Source organism: Nicotiana tomentosiformis, chromosome 12 (assembly GCF_000390325.3).
Source record: "Nicotiana tomentosiformis chromosome 12, ASM39032v3, whole genome shotgun sequence".
NCBI classification, from domain to species: Eukaryota; Viridiplantae; Streptophyta; class Magnoliopsida; order Solanales; family Solanaceae; genus Nicotiana; species Nicotiana tomentosiformis.
Window position 1 is genome coordinate 106,523,053 of NC_090823.1, and position 25,850 is coordinate 106,548,902.

A 25,850-nucleotide genomic window follows, 5' to 3' on the forward strand; every position below is an offset into this window, starting at 1 on the left:
ATATGTCTCAGAAGAGACGAGGTCAGTCAGCAGTATAGGCAGGGGCAATTTATCTAGGCTTGAGGAGACCCAATATTCTCAAAGTCCTCAGTTGAGAACATGTCATTGATCAAAGGCATAAGGAGTGCAAGATCAAGAGAGTGTTGGACAAATGAAACCACCTCGATGTGATCAGTGTAGAAGGAGACACGAAGGACCGTGCTTACGAGGTACGGATGTTTGTTTTAGATGTGGCACCCTAGGTCATATGGCACAGAACTGTCCGATGTTGAGTTATGAGGGTAGAGGTCATTCAGGGCAGCCTATAGGCTCAGTACCATCATTTCAGTTGGGCAGAGGCAGAAGTAGAGTGTCAGGCTTAAAAGGGACCCAGAATCATATGTATGCATTGAGGAATGAGTAGGATTTCGAGCCCCTATCTTAGAGTCAATTAGGTATGTTACATATTTTAGAATGAGAGTATGTGTAATTGTTCTACTAGGTCTATATATATCTAGAGTATTGTTAGATGATGTAATAACTTGATTGTTAATAGAGTTAGCATGTCACGGGCCGACTTTCTTACGCTCGTCAGCGGCACCGAATTGCCCGTGCGGTGCCTGTAGTTCCCCTCGCTGCAGGCCAGCCTATTTCCTTTCCCAGGTTTTTAAGCACGATACTATGCCTGTTGGTGGAGCTCTCCCAAGAGGCTCGCCCAAACTGTGCATGTTGTGGCGCTTCTCGTCTTAGGATCATAATCCATGCGCACCCTGGGGGTGGATTAGGACATGTCTTGTCCCTTGCCTAAGACTGAGCATCGCTCTCGCGTGCACAACCCAATCTTCAAGCTTGACACTCGCCTCGTGCATCCGCACCCGGCTTGTGCCTTTCCCGAGTAAGGCAACCTTTAGTCCTTAGCCATTTTCATGTGCGTCTTTCGTGCCATGCCCATACATAACCCTCGCGACACACTTCCATCCTGAATAGTGTAGTGTCGCCCCACAATTGCACGTTTAGGACAACGGAACCTTTCTCGCATAGCTGAACCCAAGCTAAGCTTACAAATCGACACATGATGCCCCTAAGATAGGTGCATTAAGTATCCAATTAGCACGTAGGTTTCCTTCCAATATTTCGGCAGCCCGCGGGGCAGACCATCCCACACATTGAGCCTCCAGCGCCCACTTAGTGCCCAACGCTAGCCCGAAGGCATCGCGCCGTCCATAGAGTTCCCTAACTCGTATGGATACCTAGGTCACTCCTTTGAGTCATCCAGGCAGGACCTTGAGGTTCCCCCTCAAGGTCACTCATTAGATACGGCTTAGTGGCAACACATATGGGGGAGGCAGGTTGAGCTTTCAACACCTATAACCCCCCTCTATATATGCTAAAAATTAAAAAGTCCAAGCTACCTGAGTAGACAAGTCTACGTCAGACAATCAGAAGAGCCTTTTCTCACCGGATCTGCACGAAGTCACAACCCCAAAATGCAGATTGTGACATCCTCCCACACTAATTTTGTCATCGTCCCCGATAACACATCATGGCCTACGACATCCCAGAGTTTGCCCCCTCAGGTATGTACTTTACAGCTCCCTTTGTCCTGTGGGTTGGACTTCCTTGAAGACCTGCTCAAAAGGAGGCGTGCCCCATGCACTTCTCCCCCAAGTATCTTCCTAGCGTGCCTCTACACTTCACCTCCTTTCGGTGTTCACTTGGAAAGTGCCTCCGCACTTGCACCCTATGGTGTCTAACTTTGTGATTGACCCACACTAATCAATCACACCATGACCCTCATGGCCTTCATGTCGGTCTAAATCTTTTCCTTCAATGATAAGCACATCAACATGCTTTCTAAGGCAACTCCCGTAGCTATATCACTCCCGTAGCCTTTTTGCGCACTCTGGCATAGCTCCCGTAGCCTTTCGCTCCCATAGCTTTTCCTTTCCCTCAGTACATTTGAAGATGTGTTTGCTTCCGGACTCACAACTTCGCCCTTATGCCTCTTGCATAGAAGGATCCTCCCACACCCAATGTGGAGGATACTTCTTAGCGCACACGTCTCACTTGGCATTCGGCCAGCTCTTGAGATGTCTCTTGGTGAGTACTACATTCTCAAATTCATAGCATCGCCGCATTCCCGAACAAAGCTTTTTGTTTTCCAATTGTCACTTCCTCAGCAAGTACCCAATGTTCCCAGTAGTACGTCAATACTCGCCCTATAGACAGGTACTCTCTTGGTCATGCTAGCACGGCTTCCCGGTCAGGTTGTGCCTCGCACTTGGACTCTCAACAGTACCCGATCATTCGGCGTACCCCTTTCCAAAATGATGACATCTTCCAACTTGGAAATCCGCCCAAATCTAAAGCTTCGCTATTTCCTCGAAATCGTCTCCTCACCTTGGTAATGCCCTCAGGCAGTCCAAAAGTTTATCCTGTAGGAAAGACACTCAACTGATGTATTGCACGCATCCTTGGCAAGATCTCCGCTGCAATCATGCCCAATGTTTATAGTCTATGGCTCCCACTCTTTGCAATATGGTTGCTCGACCTGGAAAATATGTCCTTGTCTTGACCATCCGACTCATCGGCATATCACCGCATTCAATAGAAACCCATACTTTCGAAAGAAAGTGGAATCACCCATTTCTTTCTTTGACCAACAATATCGAGTTCTCGATCTCTGGTGGCATATGAACACCAATCTCTGCTTTGACATGATCTCCGCACTGACATCCAAAATGCACTCGCCATCTCCACCCTTTGCCTTGACATTGTGTCATGGAATAGTATGTCCTTAATCAACTCTGATACAACGTGTCATGGGCCGACTTTCTTACGCTCGTCAGCAGCGCCGAATTGCCCGTGCGGCATCTGCAGTTCCCCTCACTGCAAGCCAGCCTATTTCTTTTCCCAGGTTTTCAAGCATGATCCTGTGCTTGTTGGTGAAGCTCGCCCAAGAGGATGTCTAGGCACTTGGCCTGAACATGTTGTGGCACTTCTCGTCTTAGGATCATAATCCATGTACGCCATGGGATTTGGCTTAGGACATGTCTTGTCCCTCGCCTAAAACTGAGCATCGCTCTCACATGCACAGCGCAATCCTCAAGCTTGACACTTGCCTCATGCATCCGCACTCGGCCTGTGCCTTGCCCGAGTAAGGCAACCTTTAGTCCTTGGCCATTGTCATGTGTGTCTTTCGTGCCATGCCCATACATAGCCCTCGTGACACACTTCTATCCCGAATAGTGCAGTGTCGCCCCACAACTGCACGTTTAGGCCAACGGACCCTTGCTCTCATAGTTGAACCCAAGCTAAGCTTACAAGTCAACACATGATGCCCCTAAGATAGGTGCATCAAGTATCCAATCGTCACGGAGGTCTCCTTCCAACATTTCAACAGCCCGTGGGGCAACCCGTCCCACACATCGAGCCTCTAGCACCCACTTAGTTCCCAATGCTAGCCCAAAAGTGTCGCGCCGTCCATAGAGTTCCCTAACACGTATGGATACCTAGGACACTCCTTTGAGTCATCTAGACAGACCCTTGAGGTTCCCCCTCAAGGTCGCTCATTAGATACAGCTTGGTGGTAGCACGTATGGGGGAGGCAGGTTGAGCTTTCAACACCTATACCCCCTTATATATGCTTAAAATTAAAAAGCCCAAGTTACCTGAGTAGACAAGTCTACGTCAGACAATCAGAAGAGCATTTTCTCACCGGATCTGCACGAAGTCACAACCCCAATATGCGGGTTGTGACATAGCATGTCATACTTAAGGTAAATTGTTGCAAAGTAGAATTAAAAGATAGAAAGACTAGATAAGGCAAGGAACACGAGCGTGGCTTAGTCATCTTTGAAATCCCGAAGTGGGATATAAGTCAAAGTAAGAACTAGGTTACGTAAATGCAGTAAGATTACTAAATAATGACCATTGTAGGTTTAATAATGAGGATGATAACCTTTTTTAAGGAGGTGTGAGATAGAAAGCTCAATAAGTAAGGCAATAAGGATCCTGAGTTAGAGGGCCAAGATGGAGCCGGATTTATAGATATTGAACGGTATTAGAACTTATTGAATAGGATTAAATCAGAGGAGCGTGAGTATCAGGTAAAAGCAATATCCATAAGTTGGTAATGTCCCTATATGAAGGCTCTAGTATAAGGAAAACAACAATCACAAGGAAGATGATAATATTACGGTATACGATGCCGACCTTTTTCCATAGTTAGATATTACTTACAACCCTGCCAGCATAAACGGTAAATGTTGAAATGAAATTGTATTTATATCTTGCTCTTGTCACGACCCAAAATCCCACCACAAGCGTCGTGATGGCACCTAGTCTCTAAGACTAGGTAAGCCTATTTGAATTACATTTTTGAAGCCATTTTTTTAAAAATAAGTAATCAAAACTAATAGCGGAACAAATATAAATATACAACCTCTCAAGACTGGTAGTACTGAGTCACGAACTCTAGTTGAATACATGGAATGATCACGAGGACCAAATATACAATACTATTTGATTAACAATTTATAGTATAATGAAATGAACAGACTCCAAGGGACTGCGACGATCAAGCAGCTCTACCTTGAATCCTTGCGATCACACTCTAACTCTATCCGGGTCCGATACCTCCAATACCTGGCTCTGCACAAAAATGTGCAGAAGTGTAGTATGAGTACGCCACGGTCGGTACCCAGTAAGTATCAAGACTAACCTCAGTGGAGTAGAGACGAGGTACAGTCAAGACACTCACTAGTCTAATAGCCCATGGAATATAGTATACAAAATAATACTGGAAAATAACTAGTAATGATAACAACAAAATCAACCAGTGATATAACAACAATGCAACAAGAACATCATAATTATTGTTCAGACGAATAAGGAACACAAGTACAACTAATTAATCAAGTCCTTCAAATATAAATTCTTCCGCCTATATGTTTTTCAAATAATAATCTTCAGGATATAATACTTTTCAATAAATATATTTTCAAGTAAAAGTCACCATGTGATACCTCACTTCACAATCATAAAAATTACGGGTCTCAACCCACTTTCATATTTTTTCACGGCACCTCGTGCCCATATTTCTATCACCATCACACGGACAACTCACGTGTCAAAATATCAATGTATATAAGATTCGCATGATCAATTTATTTTCACTAAAATAAGGTTAAAATCTTTAAATCAAGTAAGAAATCAACAAAGGAATGAATTCATTTTAGAAATCATTTGGGTAAAAAAAATGACATTTCAATTAAAATGAAGCATCGGATGACTACTAATTTGGATGTAAAAATTTATTAAATTAAAATATAATAGCAATTCCTTTTATTCGAAACAACTCAATTCTCAAAAACCAGTAAAAACCATAAACATAAATCTGCAGAGTCTTGTACAAAGAACCAAAGCCAACACAATACAACAAGGAATACAAAACACATAATAAAACCAAATAATACATCATGGAAGAACACAAAAATTTACATATCATGAAAAAATAAAATAACCAAAGGCAAGTGCATCCATTGAAAAATATCAACGAAAGAGCACTCCTGAGGTACCGCCTCGTAGTCCCAAAAGTAAATATGGTCTCCCGAGGTACCGCCTCGTAGTCCCAAAAGTAAATATGCAAGACAGGGGGATCTCCCGGAATACCGTTCCGTAGTCCCAAAGTAAATATGCAAGATAGGGGGATCTCCCGGAATACCGTTCCGCAGTTCCAAAGTAAATATGCAAGACAGGGGGATCTCCCGGAATAGTCCCAAAGTAAATATGCAAGACAGGGAGATCTCCCGGAATACCGTTCCGTAGTCCCAAAGTAAATATGATTTAAACAACTGCACATCAAGTGCTCACATATCACAAATAACTCATCAAGTGCTCAAATATTGCAACATATCATAAATTGCACATCGAGTGCTCAAATATTTCAACTTGCCACAGAAATCAATAATACATCATTTTCCACAATAAGGAGCCCATGGCTCGACCATAATGTGCACAAAATCTTAACAAAAATATTCGGGAGTGAACAACTCAACAAAATAATATTTCACATAAAATTCAAGGTGGCAATCACACCAAATCATCATAGAAAAATAATTTCAACAACAAGGATCTAGGCATGACAAATAGAGGATTTAATATGTGCCAATAATTTCTAACTTAATACCTAAGGGCGTCTAAGGATTTTAATCAACGAAATTTGCACATATAAACCAAGTACGTACTCGTCACCTCGCGTACATATTTTTCAATTACACAATTTGCACATAATACTCAATGCCTAAGGGGTATTTCTCCCACTCGAGGTTAAGCAAGACACTTACCTTTTTGAAGTTATGCCGATATTCCAAAATTGCCTTCTTGCTTGAATTGACCTCCGGACCACTCAAATCTATCCAAATTAATTGTATAACTTGATTAAAATTCATCGGAAATAATTCCGGATAAAAATACGTCGACTTAAAAATTTATTCTAAAAAGTCAACGAAAGTCAACGTGGGACCCGCCCCCGGAACCCGACATAATTTTCATGAAACCCAAACACTCATTCCGATACAAGTTCAACCATACCAATTTTATTGAATTCCAATAACAACTCGGCCTCCAAATCTTAAATTTTTGTTTTTTGGAAGCTTTTGTAAAAATCTTGATTTCTTCCATTTAAATCCGAACTAAATGATGAATATAATCATATATTCATGAAATATAATCACTTTAGGATATAGAACACTTACCCCAACCAAGCTTGTGAAAACTCCCTCTAGAATCGCCCAAATCCGAGCTCCAAAAATTCCAAAACGAAATGCCAAAAATGACCATTTTGGTCCTTATGATTCTGCCCAGCCACAAAGCTCGCACCTGCGGAGCCATTTCCGCTTCTGCGCTGATCGTAGGTGCGCAACATTTCCACTTCTGCGCTGTCTCGTCGCTTCTGCGTAGCAAATATCGCACCTGTGATTGTGCAGGTGCGGAAGGCTGTTCGTATCTGCGACCTTCCTCCAGCTCTGCGCAGCTCGCTTCTACGACGAAATCCTCGCTTCTGCGAGGTCGCACCTACGCCCAAATTTCCGCATGTGCGATCCCAACAGGTCTGTCCAGAGACAGCAGAAATCCCAGCATTTTCAACAAGTCCAAATTCGATCTGAACCTCGTCCGAAACTCATCCGAGCTACTCGGGACCTCGTCCGAATTTACCAACATGTCTCGTAACACAACACGGACCTACTCGGGGTTTTAAATCATATCAAACAAGATCAAAACGACGAATCGCACCTCAAATCAAAATCTATGAACTTTGAACTTTCAAATTCTATATCTTGTGCCGAAACATATCAAATCAATCCGGAATAGCTTCAAATTTTGCACACAAGTCATAAATGACATAACGAAGCTATTAAAATTTCCAGAATAAGATTTCGACCCCGTTATCAAAAAGTCAAACCCCGGTCAAACTTTCCAAAATTTAATTTTTGCCATTTCAAGCTTACTTCCACTACGGACCTCCAAATAATTTTTCGGACATGCTCCTAAGTCCAAAATTACCATACAGAGCTATTGACATCATCAAAATTCCATTCCGGAGTCGTTTACTCAAAAGTTAACTCTCCAATCAACTCTTTCCATTTAAGATTCTAAATAAGGATTGTTCTTTTAATTTAATTCCGAATCTTCAGTAAATCAAGCTCGATCACACCCCCGGGTCATAATACATATTGCGAAACTGCTAGAGACCTTAAGTCACTGAATGGGACGTAAATGCTTAAAATGACAAGTCGGGTCGTTACAGCTCTATTCATGGTAAATGGTCGTGTGAGGCCAAGTGTTTCCATTTACAGATGTTGGCCATGTGTGGCATGTATAATGTATTTTCTAGTTGTGTGCAAGTTGGTTTTAGTCCGGTGTTCAGGGAAAACTTTGGCGAAATTTTAGCAAGTCTCTAAGAGTTAACATTCGAGGACGAATGTTCCTAAGGGGGTACTTTCATGCTATGATGCATCTTAAGTGAATCAATGTAAGCCGTAGAGCTTAATAACCTTTACAAAGATAATGATGGGTTAAAACAAGTGTTAAGGAAGTATCGTGAAGGTTGGAGGTTAAACGAATCAAAGATGTTATAACTCGTACTTTTAGGGTAAACTAGGAGTGCTTAATATCCTAAGGAGGTCATGTTTTAAAGGTAATTGAATTATATAATATTCATATATTTAGTTTTTAAGTGAAACAAGTTGTAAAACAAATCACGACAAAAGTTTGACCTAAATTTGGGTCTAATGTCACTGAGCTTTTCTCTAAATATACTTTGCGTTAAGGGGTGATAAACCCATCAAATTGAATATCTACAAGTCTAATTTATAACACATTAAACTGTTCATCGATACAACGTCGAAATAGAGAGATATTCACGTTTTTGTGAGACTGCGCAAGCAGCTTCCTTGGGACTCACAAAGTCGGTGGAAGCTTACCTTGTTATATAAAGTGATAGCTTTCATCTCTAAATCTCATTTTCGACCAAATCAGACCTCCAAAAACCTCTAAACTCTATCTAAGCATATCCTAAAGATTCACACAAATCCAAGGCCAAACCACCTAAGTTCGTCATTAAAAGTGTTGTAAAAATGGTAGAGATCACTTATATGATGTTGTTGATGTGTTGTGAGTTCTTTCAAGTTTAAGGAGAGTTTTTCTTGGAGTTTTTCTTGCTGTTTAAAGGTAATCTCTTCTTCTCCTACATGAGTTTGATCATATCTAAGCCCTAGCTAAGTTGTTTGAAGCTAGAAGTTATGAGTTGATGGTCAAAAGACGTATAGAAGTTGTGATACCATGTTGGACTGTTTTGAGGTATTTTTATGATGTTGTTGTGGCTGGAGTTTTGGGGGATTTTATATATATGTGTGTGTGTGTGTGTGTGTGTGTGTGTGTGTGTGTGTGTGTGTGTGTGTGTGTTGTTAATATGTAACTTGAAGAGAAGAAGTGTAGATTAGTGTTTTGTTGCTAGTTAAGGACCGAGCTTGTCGCTCGATGTATCGTAAGCTAGCTATTCCTAAGATTAACATTGGACTTATTATTGTTGTTATATTGCATAGTTGGGCAGTTCTCCTGTTGTTAAGGTCCTGGATATATGTATTAAGGGTGGCCTATTATTGTTGATATTGTGACCTTGAGGGAGGTGAAAGAAACGGGAGAGATGCTGTCCGATTTACCGTAGAACAAGCTTGTCGCGTGATAGCTAGTTGATGTGTTACTATTGTTGATATTAGTGTTATTTTCGTTGGTGTGGATTATATTGAAGAGGTGACTTTCCCACCATCTTCGTCGAAGGATTGACTTAAAGATATGTAAGGCTTTCCCTTTCTTCTTCCAGCATGATTCCATAGTGACATCACCCTTATAAGAGGTTCAAGGGGATGAGTCCTAGTGTATGTTCTATGTTGACGGGTTAAGAGCCTCTAATAGTTCAAAAGTGAATATAGATAAGAAATGAGTTACTCGTAGTTGTAATCCACGGATAATTCCTAGCTATGTAGAGACCTCACGGAACTTATGTTGAGTCTACGGGGAGAAGTATAGCCTTCGTTTAATGGTAAATTATAAATGGATCATGAGTAGAAATCACGTATAGAACCTATGATCTTATGAAATGGACGAAGTAGTTTTCATTGGTAAATTATAAATGGATCGTGTGTGTGTGTGTGTGTGTGTGTGTGTGTGTGTGTGTGTGTGTGTGTGTGTTGTTAATATGTAACTTGAAGAGAAGAAGTGTAGATTAGTGTTTTGTTGCTAGTTAAGGACCGAGCTTGTCGCTCGATGTATCGTAAGCTAGCTATTCCTAAGATTAACATTGGACCTATTATTGTTGTTATATTGCATAGTTGGGCAGTTCTCGTGTTGTTAAGGTGCTGGATATATGTATTAAGGGTGGCCTATTATTGTTGATGTTGTGACCTTGAGGGAGGTGAAAGAAACGGGAGAGATGCTGTCCGATTTACCGTAGAACAAGCTTGTCGCGTGATAGCTAGTTGATGTGTTACTATTGTTGATATTAGTGTTATTTTCGTTGGTGTGGATTATATTGAAGAGGTGACTTTCCCACCATCTTCGTCGAAGGATCGACTTAAAGATATGTAAGGCTTTCCCTTTCTTCTTCCAGCATGATTCCATAGTGACGTCACCCTTATAAGAGGTTCAAGGGGATGAGTCCTAGTGTATGTTCTATGTTGACAGGTTAAGAGCCTCTAATAGTTCAAAAGTGAATATAGATAAGAAATGAGTTACTCGTAGTTGTAATCCACGGATAATTCCTAGCTATGTAGAGACCTCACGGAACTTATGTTGAGTCTACGGGGAGAAGTATAGCCTTCGTTTAATGGTAAATTATAAATGGATCATGAGTAGAAATCATGTATAGAACCTATGATCTTATGAAATGGACGAAGTAGTTTTCATTGGTTAGTGAAGGTAGCTATGGAAGATCCCTAATTCTAATAAGAGAGAGATGTAGATTAAGGGATGTGATAAGTTGCTTAACAAGAACCTACCCATAAATTTAAAGGTTGTGAATGAGCAAACTAACGAATCAAGAATAGATCGTATGCAGAAGAGCGTAAGGTCACATAGGTTATGAAACGCATTGTACTACCTAACTAGAATAATCGTGCGCATACAAAAATAGTAATGATATTCCATACATTAAAAGAAGTAGAGATTGAGTTAACGAATGCGATGAGTCGCTTGAAATAATATGAAATACGAGCCCTACGATGTACCAAATGAATTTGTAAAGGTAAGATTATACGAATATCGAAATCCTTTTTCTAGTATGTCACGACGGATGTGTAAATCTGAGAGTAGTTATGAGTTTCCTTAAAGCTAATGAGTAGGTATTACGAGTTGCCGAATACGAACTGAGAGACATTATAAACACGAGTACCTAGCTTGTAAGATATTGACTGTTGCATGCTATTGTAATGTTATTTATGCATAAGTATGTTCCCTATGGACGCTCTATGAATGTGTAGGTGGATAATGAAGATTAACCTATGGACGGTCTATGAAACGCATAGGTAAGATAAAGGTTAGCTATGGACGGTCCTATATGTACGCATAGTACAACCTGAATATTTTGAGCGGTACAGACGATTTGCTTTGCTACGCGTGCGTGCCACCAGATAGTAATGTTGTAGTGTGGCTTACAGACGGTCTACCTTGCTATGCGTAAGAGCCACTTATTGTTGTTATAATAAGTAACAACGATGATGTAACAAGAGATTACTAAGCAACGGATGATAGAAATAGTTCAGAATCTTATGATAGGTTGAGTTGTTCAATCAGATTGAAGGACCAAGTGGTCCAAGTGACAGCGATCTAGTAAGTCAATCTAGAGTACGTGGTAAGCTCACTCTTATTCTTATCATTCAACAGACTATTGTTGTATTCATTCATGCTTTTCAGTTTTTAGAATTTATTTATATGTATTACTTTCTGCCTTACATACTTGGTACATTTCATTGTACTAACGTCCCATTGCTGGGGAACTGCACTTCGTGTATGCAGGTGCAAGTAATCAGTTTGACGATCCCTCAAAGTAGACATGATTGATATTCAGCGGGAAATCTGTAAGACTCCATCTCTTCTGGAGTATAGCCGAGTTTAGAGGTCATGATATCAGATTTTGTTATAGACTTACGGGTAGGCCGGGGCCCTGTCCCGATGATATTTTGATGTCAGATACTCTTAGAGGCTTTGTAGACACAGGTTCAGTATGTACAATATGTTAGTGGCCTTGTCGACCCTCATTTATGTTTTCTTTCTAGGTTGTCCGGTATTGATACTCATAGTGGCCTCCTCGATTCAAACATATATTGATGTTTTGAGTATGATGGCTAGTTGATATGATGCTTGGACGCCTACGATATATTACGAGTTGCGGCCATGTTGGCCATGATAGCTTATAGTATGATAGAGTTTGGCCATGTTGGCCTATGTATGTTCTGGGTTACGTCCAGTATTCAAGAGTTGCAGAGTGGTTTGCTCGGGCCAGTACGGCACTGGTGTCAGCCACGCCTCACCTAGGTTGGGGTGTGACAAATAACAATATCCGTTGCGGCGTGCAACCCGATCCCATACAATAATAATAATAATAATATCTGTTACGGCGTGCAATCCGATCCCACCTATATCATATCATCTGTCCTTATCGCTCCATATCATATCTTTTCATATCATTTCAATACCGTTGTAGCGTACAACCCGATCCCCAAACAATAGGCATTACACAAACAACTACAACCAACTACGGCGTATTACAAAACCAAACATAATAACGAAGCTACACAAGAAGTAACAAACGGATGATAAAGTTACACGATAACTCCCAAAATCAAATAGCAAGTAATGACAATTTATAAATAAAGACATGATTACCAAGAATCAATTAACAATTAAGGCATGTAATAAATAAGACATGAATTCAACAAGTAATCACAACTAACAAATAAAACATATAAGAGTGAACTTGACAATAAAAGATAGAACATGTACTAATAACTTCAAGTAAGGCACGTAAGGGCAAATTCAACAATGAAAGATATAACATGTTGTGACAAATACAATTAAATGCATGGAAGAAATCTAGAAGTCTACACCGCTCAAATACTACATATAAGCCCGTGTACACACTCGCCACCTCGTGTAAACGTCTTCCACATAATTCAAATAGTACCACCACCCAAAAGCTAAGGGGTAATTTCTCCCATACAAAGTTACGCAGGATACTTACCTCAAACAAGCCCAATCGATACACTAGAAGCGCCATCCCGCTCAAATCATCCTCCGAACGGCTCGAAACTAGCCAAAAGCAACTCAAAGTCATCAAATAATGCCATAGGAAGCAAATCCAATCAATAAAGGTCGAATCTTTACACATTTACCCAAAGTCAAACTTCCGGTTAGACTTATGAACATTCTAAAGCTCCAAATTGTCAACTTTCGCCAATTAACGCTAAAACCTTCAAGAAATATTCAAATGAAAATTCGGGCATACGCCCAAGTCCAAAATCATCATCCAGACCTAACGGGACCATCAAAACTTCGATCCGGGATCGAATACACAAAAGTCAAACTTGGTCAACTCTTCCAACTTAAAGCTTCCTAGTTGAGAATCATTCTTCCAAATCAACTTCGGATCACCTGAAAACAAAAATCAACGATTCACACAAGTCATAATACATCATATGAAGTTATTCAAGACTTCAAACAGCTGAACGGAATGCAAATGCTCAAAACGACCGTTCAAATCATTATAGATTATTAGGACTATATGAGGAATGTAAATTTTTTGGTCAATTAAGGAATTATTAGCTTGATATTACCTTATTTTCAATGAGAAAAAAAGATATGATTGCCATAACCTATACTTCTGTTTCTCAGTTTTATATGTTGACATTAGACTTAACACAGAGTTTAAAAAGAAAAAAAGAAAAGAAAACTAACACATACCAAAAGTTTCATTAGAACTTATGATCTTAAATGGTATGACATTTATATAATTATAAGAGTATGTTATCAAGAATAAAATAACAAAATTAAATTTAAAGAGATTTGAAATATAATTTTTCATTCTGAAACGGACTAAAAAAGAAAAAATATCAGATAAAGTGAAATAAATATATTACTACACATAATCATAAGCTTACAACCTTCTTTTTCTTTACATATTTCGGGATCGAATAAGCTTGCAACCTAATAAGTTAAAAAAAGAAAAGAAAATAAAACAGAAAGGAGGAAGAAGTAGAAGCAGGAGAAAGTGACTAGTTTTTAAAAGCAACATTAGGTGGGAAATTTGGTCAAATAATCACCATTAACAAAAGTGACTTAATACCCAACCTCTTGAAAATAGTGATAAATTGAGTTCTCTTCACTTCATTTTCTCCACACTTTACTTCCAAGAAAGGAACAAACTAACCAAAGAACTCATCTACACTCTTCCTTTGCCTTTAGCTATTATATTCTCTCTTTATTTAACCTCCCTTCACCGACATCCATTAACTACCCCTCCCCCCAACTACCCAATATTAGAGGCAGCCATTTTTTTTCCATTTAATTTCTAGCAGAACAAGAACTACTTCGCCTCTCAAAGTTCTCAAATTTCTTGATCTTTTAGTTAAATCTTTGTAATGGGTATCAAACTTTTTATGTTTTCTTTCATTCTAACCTCAATTCTATTCATTCTTGTCTACATACCCACCCAATTATCTCAATCACCAATCACTATTTTCAAGCCAACTAAAAGCTTCATCATCTCTAATACTAGTAAACCTTACCCTGTAAAATTTGCTTACTTGATCTCTGCTTCTAAAGGAGATGTACCAAAGTTGAAAAGGCTGTTGTTTTCTCTATACCATCCTGGGAATTTTTACTTGATTCATTTGGATTTAGATGCACCAGAAGCTGAGCACAAAGAGATTTCAAGATTTGTGGGTGGGAACACTGTTTTTGGAGAAATTAATAATGTTTGGATTGTGGGAAAGCCTAATTTGGTAACTTATAGAGGACCAACTATGCTTGCTACTACACTTCATGCAATGTCTATGCTTTTGAGGATTGCTAAATGGGATTGGTTTATTAATCTCAGTGCCTCTGATTATCCTTTAGTTACTCAAGATGGTATGGTGAGTGCCTCTCCTTTTTTTTTTCTTTTTTTTTAAAATTAGCTGTTAAAGTTATTGGAGGTACGATAGACCCTTGTGTTCGCCTTGCCCTTGTTTTTATGTGTTTTTTGACTAAAAATTTGTATTTTTTCTAGTACATTTGTAGATATAAGCATTTTTCTTAATTTTTTTGCCTTCGGGATTTTTTTAAGTAAAAACTTTTGAATTTATTCCTTCACATTCACTATTTTTTGGTCAACAAAATACTGTTTTATCATTCTTTATTTGGTTTTAGAGAAATAAAGTCAAGTGATTCCTTCACAATTTGGTAAAATGTGTTAAGGATATTCTTTTTATGATAATGCCTTTGCTTTGAGTTTTTTAGAAGGAAAAAAAAGAAGAATTTCCTTGATTCCTTCACATTTCATTTTCTCTAAATGTAGTAAAGTATACTTTGTTTATTTTATACAAAATGTATGAATTCCTTCAAATATTATTTTTCCAAGATTAGTTCAATACTTCAATTGTCTTTTTACTTTTTTTATAATTCTCTCTTTTAATGTTTTCTCATCATGGTCTCAGATCTGATCCATGCCTTCTCTGACATACCAAGGGATCTAAATTTTGTACAACACACCAGCCACATGGGTTGGAAACTGTAAGTTCTTTTTTTCTTTTAATTTTTTTGCTTCAATAGTTTTGCTTGACAAGTACTGTATTTATTATAAATGAAAAATATTTTATTCAGAAAATCTATAGTGCTTAACAAAAAATATTTTTTATCTTAATGTAGGAATAAGAGAGGAAAGCCAATTATAATAGACCCTGGTCTACATAGTTTGAACAAATCAGAGATCTGGTGGGTTATCAAGCAAAGAAGTCTCCCTACTGCTTTCAAGCTTTATACAGGTTATTTTTCTTTATCTTTCTTTGAATTTTTTATTCATTATTTGTGGCTTCAAATATTCTAAGAGATAATAAAATAAAGGAAGTGGCAAGACATCCAATGAACCCATGCATGTGACTCTTGAAGACAGCAAAGACCATAAAAGGAGGGACTGAAATACCTTTTGCTAAATATATTATATAAACTTTTTTGAAGAAATTACTAAATCTTAGATACATTTTGAAATAAATGCTAAGAAAGATAGAATCAAAACCAGAAAGTTGGTCTAATTAGTATCTGCTGACTTACTAGATCTTCATTTCTTTTTATCCATTACCATGAATCCTCATTTCAATGTAGAGAAAATGAGGAGGGAAATAGCTTTTACTTTTATTTGCTCCCTTGAAAAGGTTTAACTATTTATAACCACAAAATGAGTAACCTTTTTTCAAGCTAAATGATTAAAACTTTTACTAAAAAACAAGATATTCACAAAATAAGCTATGTAGCTCTGACCATCCAAAAATGTTGCCGCACCTTTGTTTTTGAAGGATCGACACATACCCCGCCGTATTTTTTGGAATTTTCGAAGAGTAAGAGCATCATAGAAATAAGTTCCATTGGACAACAACTAAGCAGTAACAGAGGCAAAAGTATGAAAAGACTAAAAAAAACTAGTTTGAGCTACATTATCAAGAAAATGCACATGTTAATGTCATAGAGACATGCTCTACACTTGGTTCAAGTCGAATCTTTCTTTTGGTTTCCTAGATTATGCTCTATGGTAGTACTGAACAATTAAAATCTCAGTGCTTTGGGAGAATTTATTTCTTAAAGATCTAATTAGCACCTAAAGTTATTAAGGTACAAAAGTGTCACAAGGCCTAGATCTTAATTTTATTCATATTGCAATTCACCACCTCTAGTGACTTGATGGCACATGCTAGCTGCCTTTTGAATTTGTGTGTGTATAGTTGTATATATAAGACTCAAGATTTTGATTTTATTTCTTTTTCATTTTGATGGATAATTCAAGATTTCAACAATTCCAATTTATTTTATTATGATCTTCTTTAGCTCATTGCTCATGATCTATATTTCCATATATCTGGATGTGTGTAATTAGATCCATGACTGGAGAACGACTACTCTTTTCCTTGTTTTTTCATTCTTCCGGGTTGGGATTGGAGGAGATATGACTGAAGTTTAAATCAAAGGGTTTAATAAATAACTTTTACGCTCTTACTATATTTAACTTGCTGTAGCAGGTAACCTGCCTTATTTTCAAGGGTGCCGATCACACTTTTTATTGACGTTTACTTATCGTGATCTTTTAGGTGATATGATTGTATAGAAGTTAAACTCTAAATTAGACTTGACATTTCATCGCCCAGTTTCTCGATGAATTGTGTGCGGACGCATTATTCGCTATTTTTCGACATTTTATGTTTATTTCCATCATATAGAACTAACACAAAATCTATTTGCAGGTTCAGCTTGGACAATATTGTCCAGATCCTTTGCAGAATACTGCATAATAGGCTGGGAAAACCTTCCAAGAACTCTTCTTCTCTACTACACTAATTTTGTGTCATCACCAGAGGGTTATTTCCAAACAGTCATATGCAACTCCGAGGAATACAAGAACACTACAGTGAACCATGATCTTCATTACATAACTTGGGACAACCCCCCGAGACAACATCCCCGATCCCTCGGTCCAAAGGATTACCGAAGAATGGTCTTAAGCAACAGGCCATTTGCCCGGAAGTTCAAGAACAACAACCCTGTTCTTAATAAAATTGATCGTGATATTCTCAGAAGACGAAATGGACAGTTCTCAGCCGGAGGGTGGTGCACCAATGACGATGAGCGAGGTTGTCTTAGTCTCCAAGGTGAGAAATATGGCGTTCTAAGGCCTGGAACTGGGGCCAGAAGATTGAAAACATTGTTAAAGAAATTGGTATCTGCACCAAATTTTGCTAAGCGGCAGTGTAGATAATTTGGAAATGAAACTTACTTTTTATTGGAAATATAGAAAAATAAATTTTGTGGAAGACATGAAATAATGTTAGTCAGTTCTTGAAAATTGTCATAGTTCATTAGTTTGTACTTTGTACGAGAAAAAGAAAAATATAACTCGGGAATATTACATCAGGCATCTAGGAGTCCAGTTTTATTGGTCTTCTTTTTACATTGTTATCTTTGGGTTCTTTTCTATTTGTGGGGGTGTTCCAATTCTTTCCAAAGTGTAGTCTACACAGTATGGATCATTATATATGCTATATGATAGTATAAGATTAGAGGTACTGTATCATTGCCACTTTTATCATTATTACTACGACTACTACTACTTGCTTTCTGTGATCAGTTGTTTTCTGCTCGTCGTATAAGTGGGAAGAATTATGATGAAAGTGACGACATGGCAATAAAAAGTCTTGTCCCTCAACAACAATGACGACATTTCCATGTTGATTCTTGGATTAGTAATGTTTGAGTAAGGGGTTTCCATTTTATGCATCATATATTTCAACAGTACTTCCATTTTATCTAAAATAGGGATAAAAAAGAAAAATATACTAAAATAGGGATAAGCTTTAATATGGTATGGTCAATCGACCTACATATGAGAAATTAATATAAAAATATAAATAAACTATTGAGAGAATAATTCCTCTGAACAAAACTCTCTTAAGGACTACATCGTGGATGCTATTGTTTTTTATGAGAAGGAAAAGAATAAATCGAAATAAGGTAAGAAAATCAAAACAAATTCGTAACACACTTAAGGGCGCTAGAGTTTTTGAGCAAGGGTATCTGTCTATATCATCAGAACTTAGCCTGTATGTGGGTTTTAAGTTTGGGGCTTTAGAGAATCTAAAGCTTTACTTCTTGTCCAAAATTGAAGATTATATGACATATATGTAGTTTTTTCAAATATTAAACGTGTATATATCTGATGAATGTTTTTGACAAAAGTGGCAAGGGATGACACTCTTGGTAGAAGGGTGTCTCGCCACTGACTAAAAGTTCTTCAAAACAGACGTAGTTGATGATGTAGCATCGGAAGAATGATGTTTCTATGTCAACTTTGTTATCAATTAAATAGAGACAGTAGAGCATCTTGATAGGTTGGTTTAGGCAACAACACTTTGTGACATATATGGAAATTAATGCAAGCATATGGACACTCCTCCTTAAGGACAGTCGCATAGACAGACATGAAAGTAAAGCAACTGTCTGGGAATTTAGTGAGCTAAATACATCTGCTGTGAACAATATGCAAGTTTTCTCCAAGATGTCAAGAAGAGATGATCCAGGAACACTATGATACTAGGACAAAGGCGCGTATATCTCAACTAAGCTACAGTTTTAGCAGTCCAAGGATGTTATTTCTTTGCTTGCAGCAACTTTTCTTCTTTTCTTGGCATTTATGCAGACCTATTCCACAATCAATCTTCTTTCAAGAATGGCTTGACAGTTTCATGGAAGGTGGAGGAAAAGTCAGGTTTGTCTTACAGAGGAGAGAATTGAGATTATTTTGTCCGCCCCGTTTTGGCTTCAGGCTAGAAAAGTGAAGGGGCAATCAGTGTTCTATCAGCCTATGTCAACAATTCTGTTAGACTGGATGTTTAATATGATCACAACTTTTACAGAAATATATATATGCATATGATTTTCCCTGTTTTGCTAGTAGGGAGTATATAGTTTTCCTACACCATCCTTCAGATGTTCCGACATTGAACCCATGCTACAACTGCAATTACACATTAAACTCACACTTTTACTTGTGTATATAAACATGAATACGCAGATGTGTATTTACACAAACACATAAAAACAATAAATTTCTTGTATCATCATTTCATTTCTCTTATAATTTTAAACTAAACTTTCTGAGGAACTCTTACTTCATGATACTTGTTGCTCTAACTACACCAGTGTTCTCATCAGCAGGCATTTTAGCACTGTCTCCTTTGGAAAGTCACAACAAGCTCAGTAAACGGGGCAGAGGAGAGAATGAAAATAAAATGGCAACCAAAATAGTGAGTAACAACAGAAATAGAAAATCAAAAAATGGAAATAGTTACTATTGCAATTATTTGAAAAATAAAATAAAAAGAGCAGTGTATTAACATATGCTATGTAATATTGAACAAGATTCCTGGTAAGTCATTCTGTATCCTGTAACAAATTGTTGATCATATTTACCAAAGGAAGAGTTCCCTTTGTCATAATCTCTATTCTAGAAGTATTTGAAGCGCGAGAGAAAAGGGACAGCCCGAAAAATATAAGCTCAGGAAGATACAGGCGAGATGACAAGAAGCCATGCCAATAACGAGGTTCTAGATCAAAAAAGGCATCGAAAAACCTTCTTGTAGCGGGTAAATCAAGCTTCAGAAGAATATCCATACCGAAACAAAAGAACTCTCGTTGACGTCTCCTTTCTATGGGCCACAAATCTTTCCAAACAGCTGCAGATAACTCATTACCTAAAAGGTCTTTCTCAGAACCAAGGTAGTGAATTATTGCATTAGCGACGACCGGAGCTGCAGCTAGGGTCCTTGCTACCATATAACCTGTTGAGGGATGAACCAGACCAGCTGTACCACCAGTTCCAACAACTCTCTGAGGTATTACAGGAAGGGGGCCTCCCATCGGAATTACACAATGCTCGTCCTCTTCAATGCTCTTAACTTTTATACCCAAGTGATTTAAACGAGCCACCATTCTTTCTTGAATATCGTCCATACGTAATCCAGGACGAGCAACAAGTGAGGTTTCTTCAAGAAATATTTTATTTGATGAAAATGGCATGGCATACAAAAAAGTTGGAACTTTTCTATTTCTCTCCTTCAGCTCCATATTATTACCAAGATGCGAATCTCGCCAATCCATGAGAACCATCTTACTTGTATCAAAGGGATGTTCCTCCACTTCTGCCAATATGCCATAAGCTACTTGATATCCAGGATTATATGGCTTATCATACTGAACAAGACATCTTGAGAAGCCAGTTGCATCAAGCACCACCGTTGCCTGAATAGTTACACCATCATTGCAAATCAGCATAGATTTAGCTTCCTCGTGAATTACCTTTATAACTTTGGCGTGGTGGAATTTAACACCGTTTAGTATGCATTTCTGCATCATTTTGGACTTAAGTTGTTTCCGATTAACCCTTCCATAAGGTCTATCAAGATCTTTAGTTGTATTGTCATCAATATAAACAACAGTACCTGACCATGTGGCGTCGAGGCAATCCAACAAATCCATGGCCTCAAATTCATCCACCCAAACACCATAGTTATTGGGCCATATCAATTTCGGCGATGGATCGATTGAAACAACCGATAGTCCAGCCTCCGAAACCTGCTGTGCAACTGCAAGTCCAGCGGGTCCACCACCAACCACAGCTAGATCTACAACAAGACCTTTTGAAGGGTCATACATAGGAAGCTCAAAATCAAGATTTTCCTTTTTGGTCTCAGGTACAAGCTCCAAAAGGGCACTACTCTTAGCCTTAACACAAACCCCTTTACCCCAATTTTCACAAATTTTCCTAGAACCAAACTTATGGGGCTTTACAGAGTTAAAGGAGCTAGCTTTAACAGAAAATCCATGAACTGGGTGCAGAAACTCAAGCTTATTTGGGGTTTTCAACAATGTATCCATATCTTCCAACAGGGGTTCAATTTTTTTTGAAAACTACAAACAGGATTTCAAGAAAGTTCCCTAACTTTCAATTCTTAATACGGAAATAGGGCAAATAAAAGCAGATACTTACAAGCTTGGAGGTACTAACTGTGACATGAGATACAGAAAATTCAGAAAATGAAAAGGGTCTTAAATAATTCTCAAGATTTGCCATATAAGAGAAGTATTACACTTGAGAGAAGCTAATGCTCGAGAAAGTGAGCATATGAAATTTTGAATGCTCACCGTGTAGACAACGAGCAGAGAAAGAGAAACCTCATCCTTTTCTGTTAAAATTGGGTACAACTTGGTAGGTGTACTTGTGGTGATAACACAACCATGTTAAATGATAGAAAATGTCTCCTTCCGTTTTAGCATATAGAAGGTGAAAAGATAAAAGAAGTGAAAGTGCTTATCTTTTTTACTTTTGATTCTCTTTCGCACCGACTTATTTTCACAGTTTAGTTTAAGAATAGTACTTTTTCACAGATTAATAAAGGCAAAATACCTTAAAACTCCTGTAAACTTGGCACTTATTGTTTACATCATTGAACTATGTGTGATCTTAATTACCCCTATACTTGGTTATTCGATAGCTGTTACCCCCTTAGACGATTTCATCCTAGGAAAGTGGCATGCACTCGCATGACACATGAATTTTCATATCCATGTGGCATTTTTTGAAAAATAAAATATATTTTATACCTTTTTCTAATAATATTTATAATAAAACTTGGTTAGAACTACATTATTTAGGCTAATTATTTTTATTTGGCTAAAAATAATAAAGTTTTAGTTATTATTTTTGAATTTGATCTGAAAATAAAGATTTATACAGTTGAATTAAAGAGTCAAGGCATCTAAAAAGATATAAAAATATATAATTTGATTTTATTATTTTGACTATAATTTTTATATAGCTCTAAATTATAGATCTCTAAAAATATTATTTTTAACACATATTACCGGAAAAAGAAAAAATACACAGTTGAAATAAATAGTCATTGCATCAAAAGAAGAAATAAAAGAGTGTACAATTGCAAGTTCATTATTTTGGCTATACCTTTTTATTTGGTAAAAAATAATGGAGTTGTAGCCATTTTTTTTACCCGATTTGACTCGAAAATAAAAATATACAATTAAAATAAATAGATATTATATCTAAAGAAAATAAATAACAGAAAATACACAACTAGTATTCCATTATTTTTGCTAAAAGTTTTCTATTTGGCTAAAATGATCTAAACTTTTACAAATTTGGCCAAAAAAAAATATATGCAGTTGGAACAAATAGACAGTATATGTATAGAAGAAATTAAAAAGGATAAAAGTCAGAGTAAAGTTCACATTATATGTCAAGATGAAGCAAGAAAAATACATAGTTGTAACAAATAAATCATTTTATATGACTATATGCAATTAAAAGATAAAAAATAACCTACTTGTAAGTTGATTTTTTAATGTTTGTTCACTCCCACGTGCTTAAAAGAGAGTGCACCCACACTCTTTATCACATCACCATCCAGGTAGGTAATGGCTCTCAAAAGACCAAGTTCAGGGGGTAATTAAGACCACAAATAGTTTAGGGGTGTAACTAATAATCCGTATCAAGTTTAGGGAGGTTTTTAGGTATTCCGCCATTAATAAATTAAAAAAAATATAGTTTCACAGGAAATGAAAATTAGGTGTAAGATGTAAAATGATATATTTGGAATATAAGTTGCTAATGGAAAATTTGCAATTTAAAAGACATAATATCTGGGGAAAAAATAATGGGTCGTGTCACAATAATTTTTGGAAAAAAAAAATTGAATTTAATATTTGACTCAAATATCATAAAATGAAAAAATGAGGAAAAAGTTATAGTATATTAGTAGCTTGCTACTGAAAACTGTTAGAATTATTTTGTTTCAACAATAATAGAGTAGATTGAGTTGTTACTTGTAACTGTTTATATTTGGATCCATCTCTGGTTACAAACTAACAAATTTTAATTTTTCAGTAGTTTTAAATTTAATAGTATACAGAAATATTCTATACATATAAATTTAGTCTTTGAAAAGCTTGATTCTGCATCCACAATTGCATCCCAGATTCAAGTTTAATTTATGGCTTGCTGCTCAGGGTCGACTGCCTACTGTGAATAGATTGCAGAAAATTGAAATTCAAGTGCCTCAAACATGTGTGTTATGTGGTTTAACTGATGAACTGTTTGAGCTTCTTTTTTATTTGTTTTCTCTTACCACTAAGAGTATTTGGTCTAGACTTATGTCATGGCTTGGGCATCCCAGGCAAATCAATACTTGGCAGGAGGAGGTACAATGGGTGACCATATGTGCCAAGAAGAAAAAAAGGACATTCGACAATTGTTTCATTTGTCTTTGGTATGATCATCTATCTGATTTGGAGAGACAGGAACAAACTTAAATTTAAGAGTGGGAGCACATCACCAGACAAACTTTGTAGAGAGATTGCAGTTCATATACACGTCAGAGGCAGATTATTTCCTAGCTGGCAGAGACATCTTGCATCATTGAACTGTTTTGCATAGCATAGTTAGATTCTGATGTATTTTGCTTGATGCTAGTTAGATGTGATGTCTATTATCATACATAGAAGAGGAGTTGGTCAGCAACTCCCTCGCTTGTAAAGAACAATTTGGTGAAATAGAACAACTGTTTACCAAAAAAAAAAAAATTGGGTCGGTACATACTACAAATTTATATGGCCAAATAGGTGTACGCCCCTTAAACTTGGTTTCAGTTTTCATTTTGACACCTTAACTTAGCTCTTTTCCTATTGAATATTTTAACTGTACTTTGGACTATACCATTTAAACACAATGCATGACCGGACTGTAAAAACTTAAGCGCGTGTTTTTAAACGCTTCTCACGTGGAATAACATACCAATAATAGTCTGACACGTATTTATTTATCCAGATTGGATAAAAAATCCCGTTTTTACCTTACCCGCATACCTCGCCTCACTTAATCGATCTTCCACCCAAAATTCCCTTTCTTTAGCCTAATAAACCCTAATAAACTACATTGAGACAGAGTCAAGAAGTGAAATAATTAAATTTTATACACTAACCCAAGGATTGGTAGTACAAGTCATGAGCTTCAAGATTTAGAATTTTTAAACTGGTACAAAATAAATACATCATCTGTTCAAAATATATACATAAACAAATTTGCCAATCTAATGCTACCAAAAGCAAGTAGCAGCTATATTTGGAAAGCAGGTACTTCGTCGATGCCAGCTCTCGCCATACACAGCAGCATCAGCTCCAAGATCTGCACGCAAGGTGCAGAAGTGTAGTATGAGTACAACCGACCTCATGTACTTAATAAGTATCATAACTAACATTGGCGAGGAAATTGAACAAAGAATTATAAGTGATACTCGCTATCACCTGTACAGTTCATAATTCCAATAAGTACATAATAGAAAATATAATCAAATCATGAAATCAAAGATAAAACCACATTGGTGCTCCCAGTTTTCTCAATGTATTCTGCTCAATCAACAATCCAATATATAAAGTAGATATGCAAACGAATCAAGTAACAACCAAGGAAATTACAAGTAAAGATGAAATACAATAACCAAATATCAATCTGTTGCGGTGCGCAACCCGATCCAAATAAAATTCACATCACGACTCTCAAGCTCACATCAGAATCTCAGTAACCGAACCAAACCAACAACCAGCTCTCCTAAAGCTCACATCAACCAAAACCATGTTCTCATAATCTGCATGTACACCATCAAGAGAGAAACATGAGAGGATGACCTTAGGGGGATGGGTCCATATCCACATGCTACACGGATAACTCACGTGTTATACGGATAACTCATGCGCTAATAATGTTTGTCGTACGGACAACTCACGTGTTGCACGTAAAACTCACGTGCCAATAATATTAATATCTAGATCCGGACAAACAACTCACGTGTTGTACGGATAACACACGTGCCAATAATACCAATCGTACAGACAACTCACGTGCCAATAATCACAATCTACCCGGCATGGTAACAAGCTCAATATCACAATCCGCCCAGCGTGGTCACAAGCTACCAGTTCGCATCTTATCACACATAAAGCAAATATACAAAAATACATATATATGATCAATGAATATCAGATTTCATACTCCTAGACTGACATAAATGGCATGCTAAGGTGTATGCATGTGCAAAATGTGTTATCATAACTCAAAACGATAATTTTATCACAAAAATAGCAATTATCAAGTTCATTCGGGGGTTTAGCCTCTATGTAAGCTCAAACATTGGTCAAATAGTTCACAACATGGTTACAAATATGAGAAATATCACATCATAAATCTTAACAATCAATTCAAGGCATGTCATAGCCTAAGCACTATTCCGAGCATAGATAAATACACGGTGCTTGCAAATGGGCTCAACCCTACACATATGCGCCACTCATAGAACGTAGCTATCACAAATAACTTAGGCAACTAGTGTCTAAACCAAGTTTAGGTAAGATACTTACCTCAAGCACCTCAAATTAAATGTCGAGCAAGCCAAATAATGCTCTAGAAATGTCATCCCACGCGAATCGACCTCTGAATCGCTCGAAACTAG

General features: G+C 37.4%; 2 protein-coding genes across 2 annotated transcripts; one reads left to right on the forward strand and one right to left on the reverse strand.

The window, feature by feature from the left end:
• Positions 1-13,931: 13,931 nt before the first annotated feature.
• LOC104108949 (beta-glucuronosyltransferase GlcAT14A) lies at positions 13,932-17,904 on the forward strand. Its single transcript, XM_009618111.4, has 4 exons — positions 13,932-14,664; positions 15,231-15,306; positions 15,442-15,557; positions 17,025-17,904. Exons 1-4 carry the CDS (start codon positions 14,175-14,177, stop codon positions 17,534-17,536), a joined length of 1,194 nt encoding a protein of 397 aa, XP_009616406.1. The 5' UTR covers positions 13,932-14,174; the 3' UTR covers positions 17,537-17,904.
• Positions 17,905-19,597: 1,693 nt separating this feature from the next.
• On the reverse strand, positions 19,598-21,591 carry LOC104108950 (lycopene beta cyclase, chloroplastic). The gene has a single exon (XM_009618113.4). It carries the CDS (start codon positions 21,208-21,210, stop codon positions 19,708-19,710), a length of 1,503 nt encoding a protein of 500 aa, XP_009616408.1. The 5' UTR covers positions 21,211-21,591; the 3' UTR covers positions 19,598-19,707.
• Positions 21,592-25,850: the final 4,259 nt, after the last annotated feature.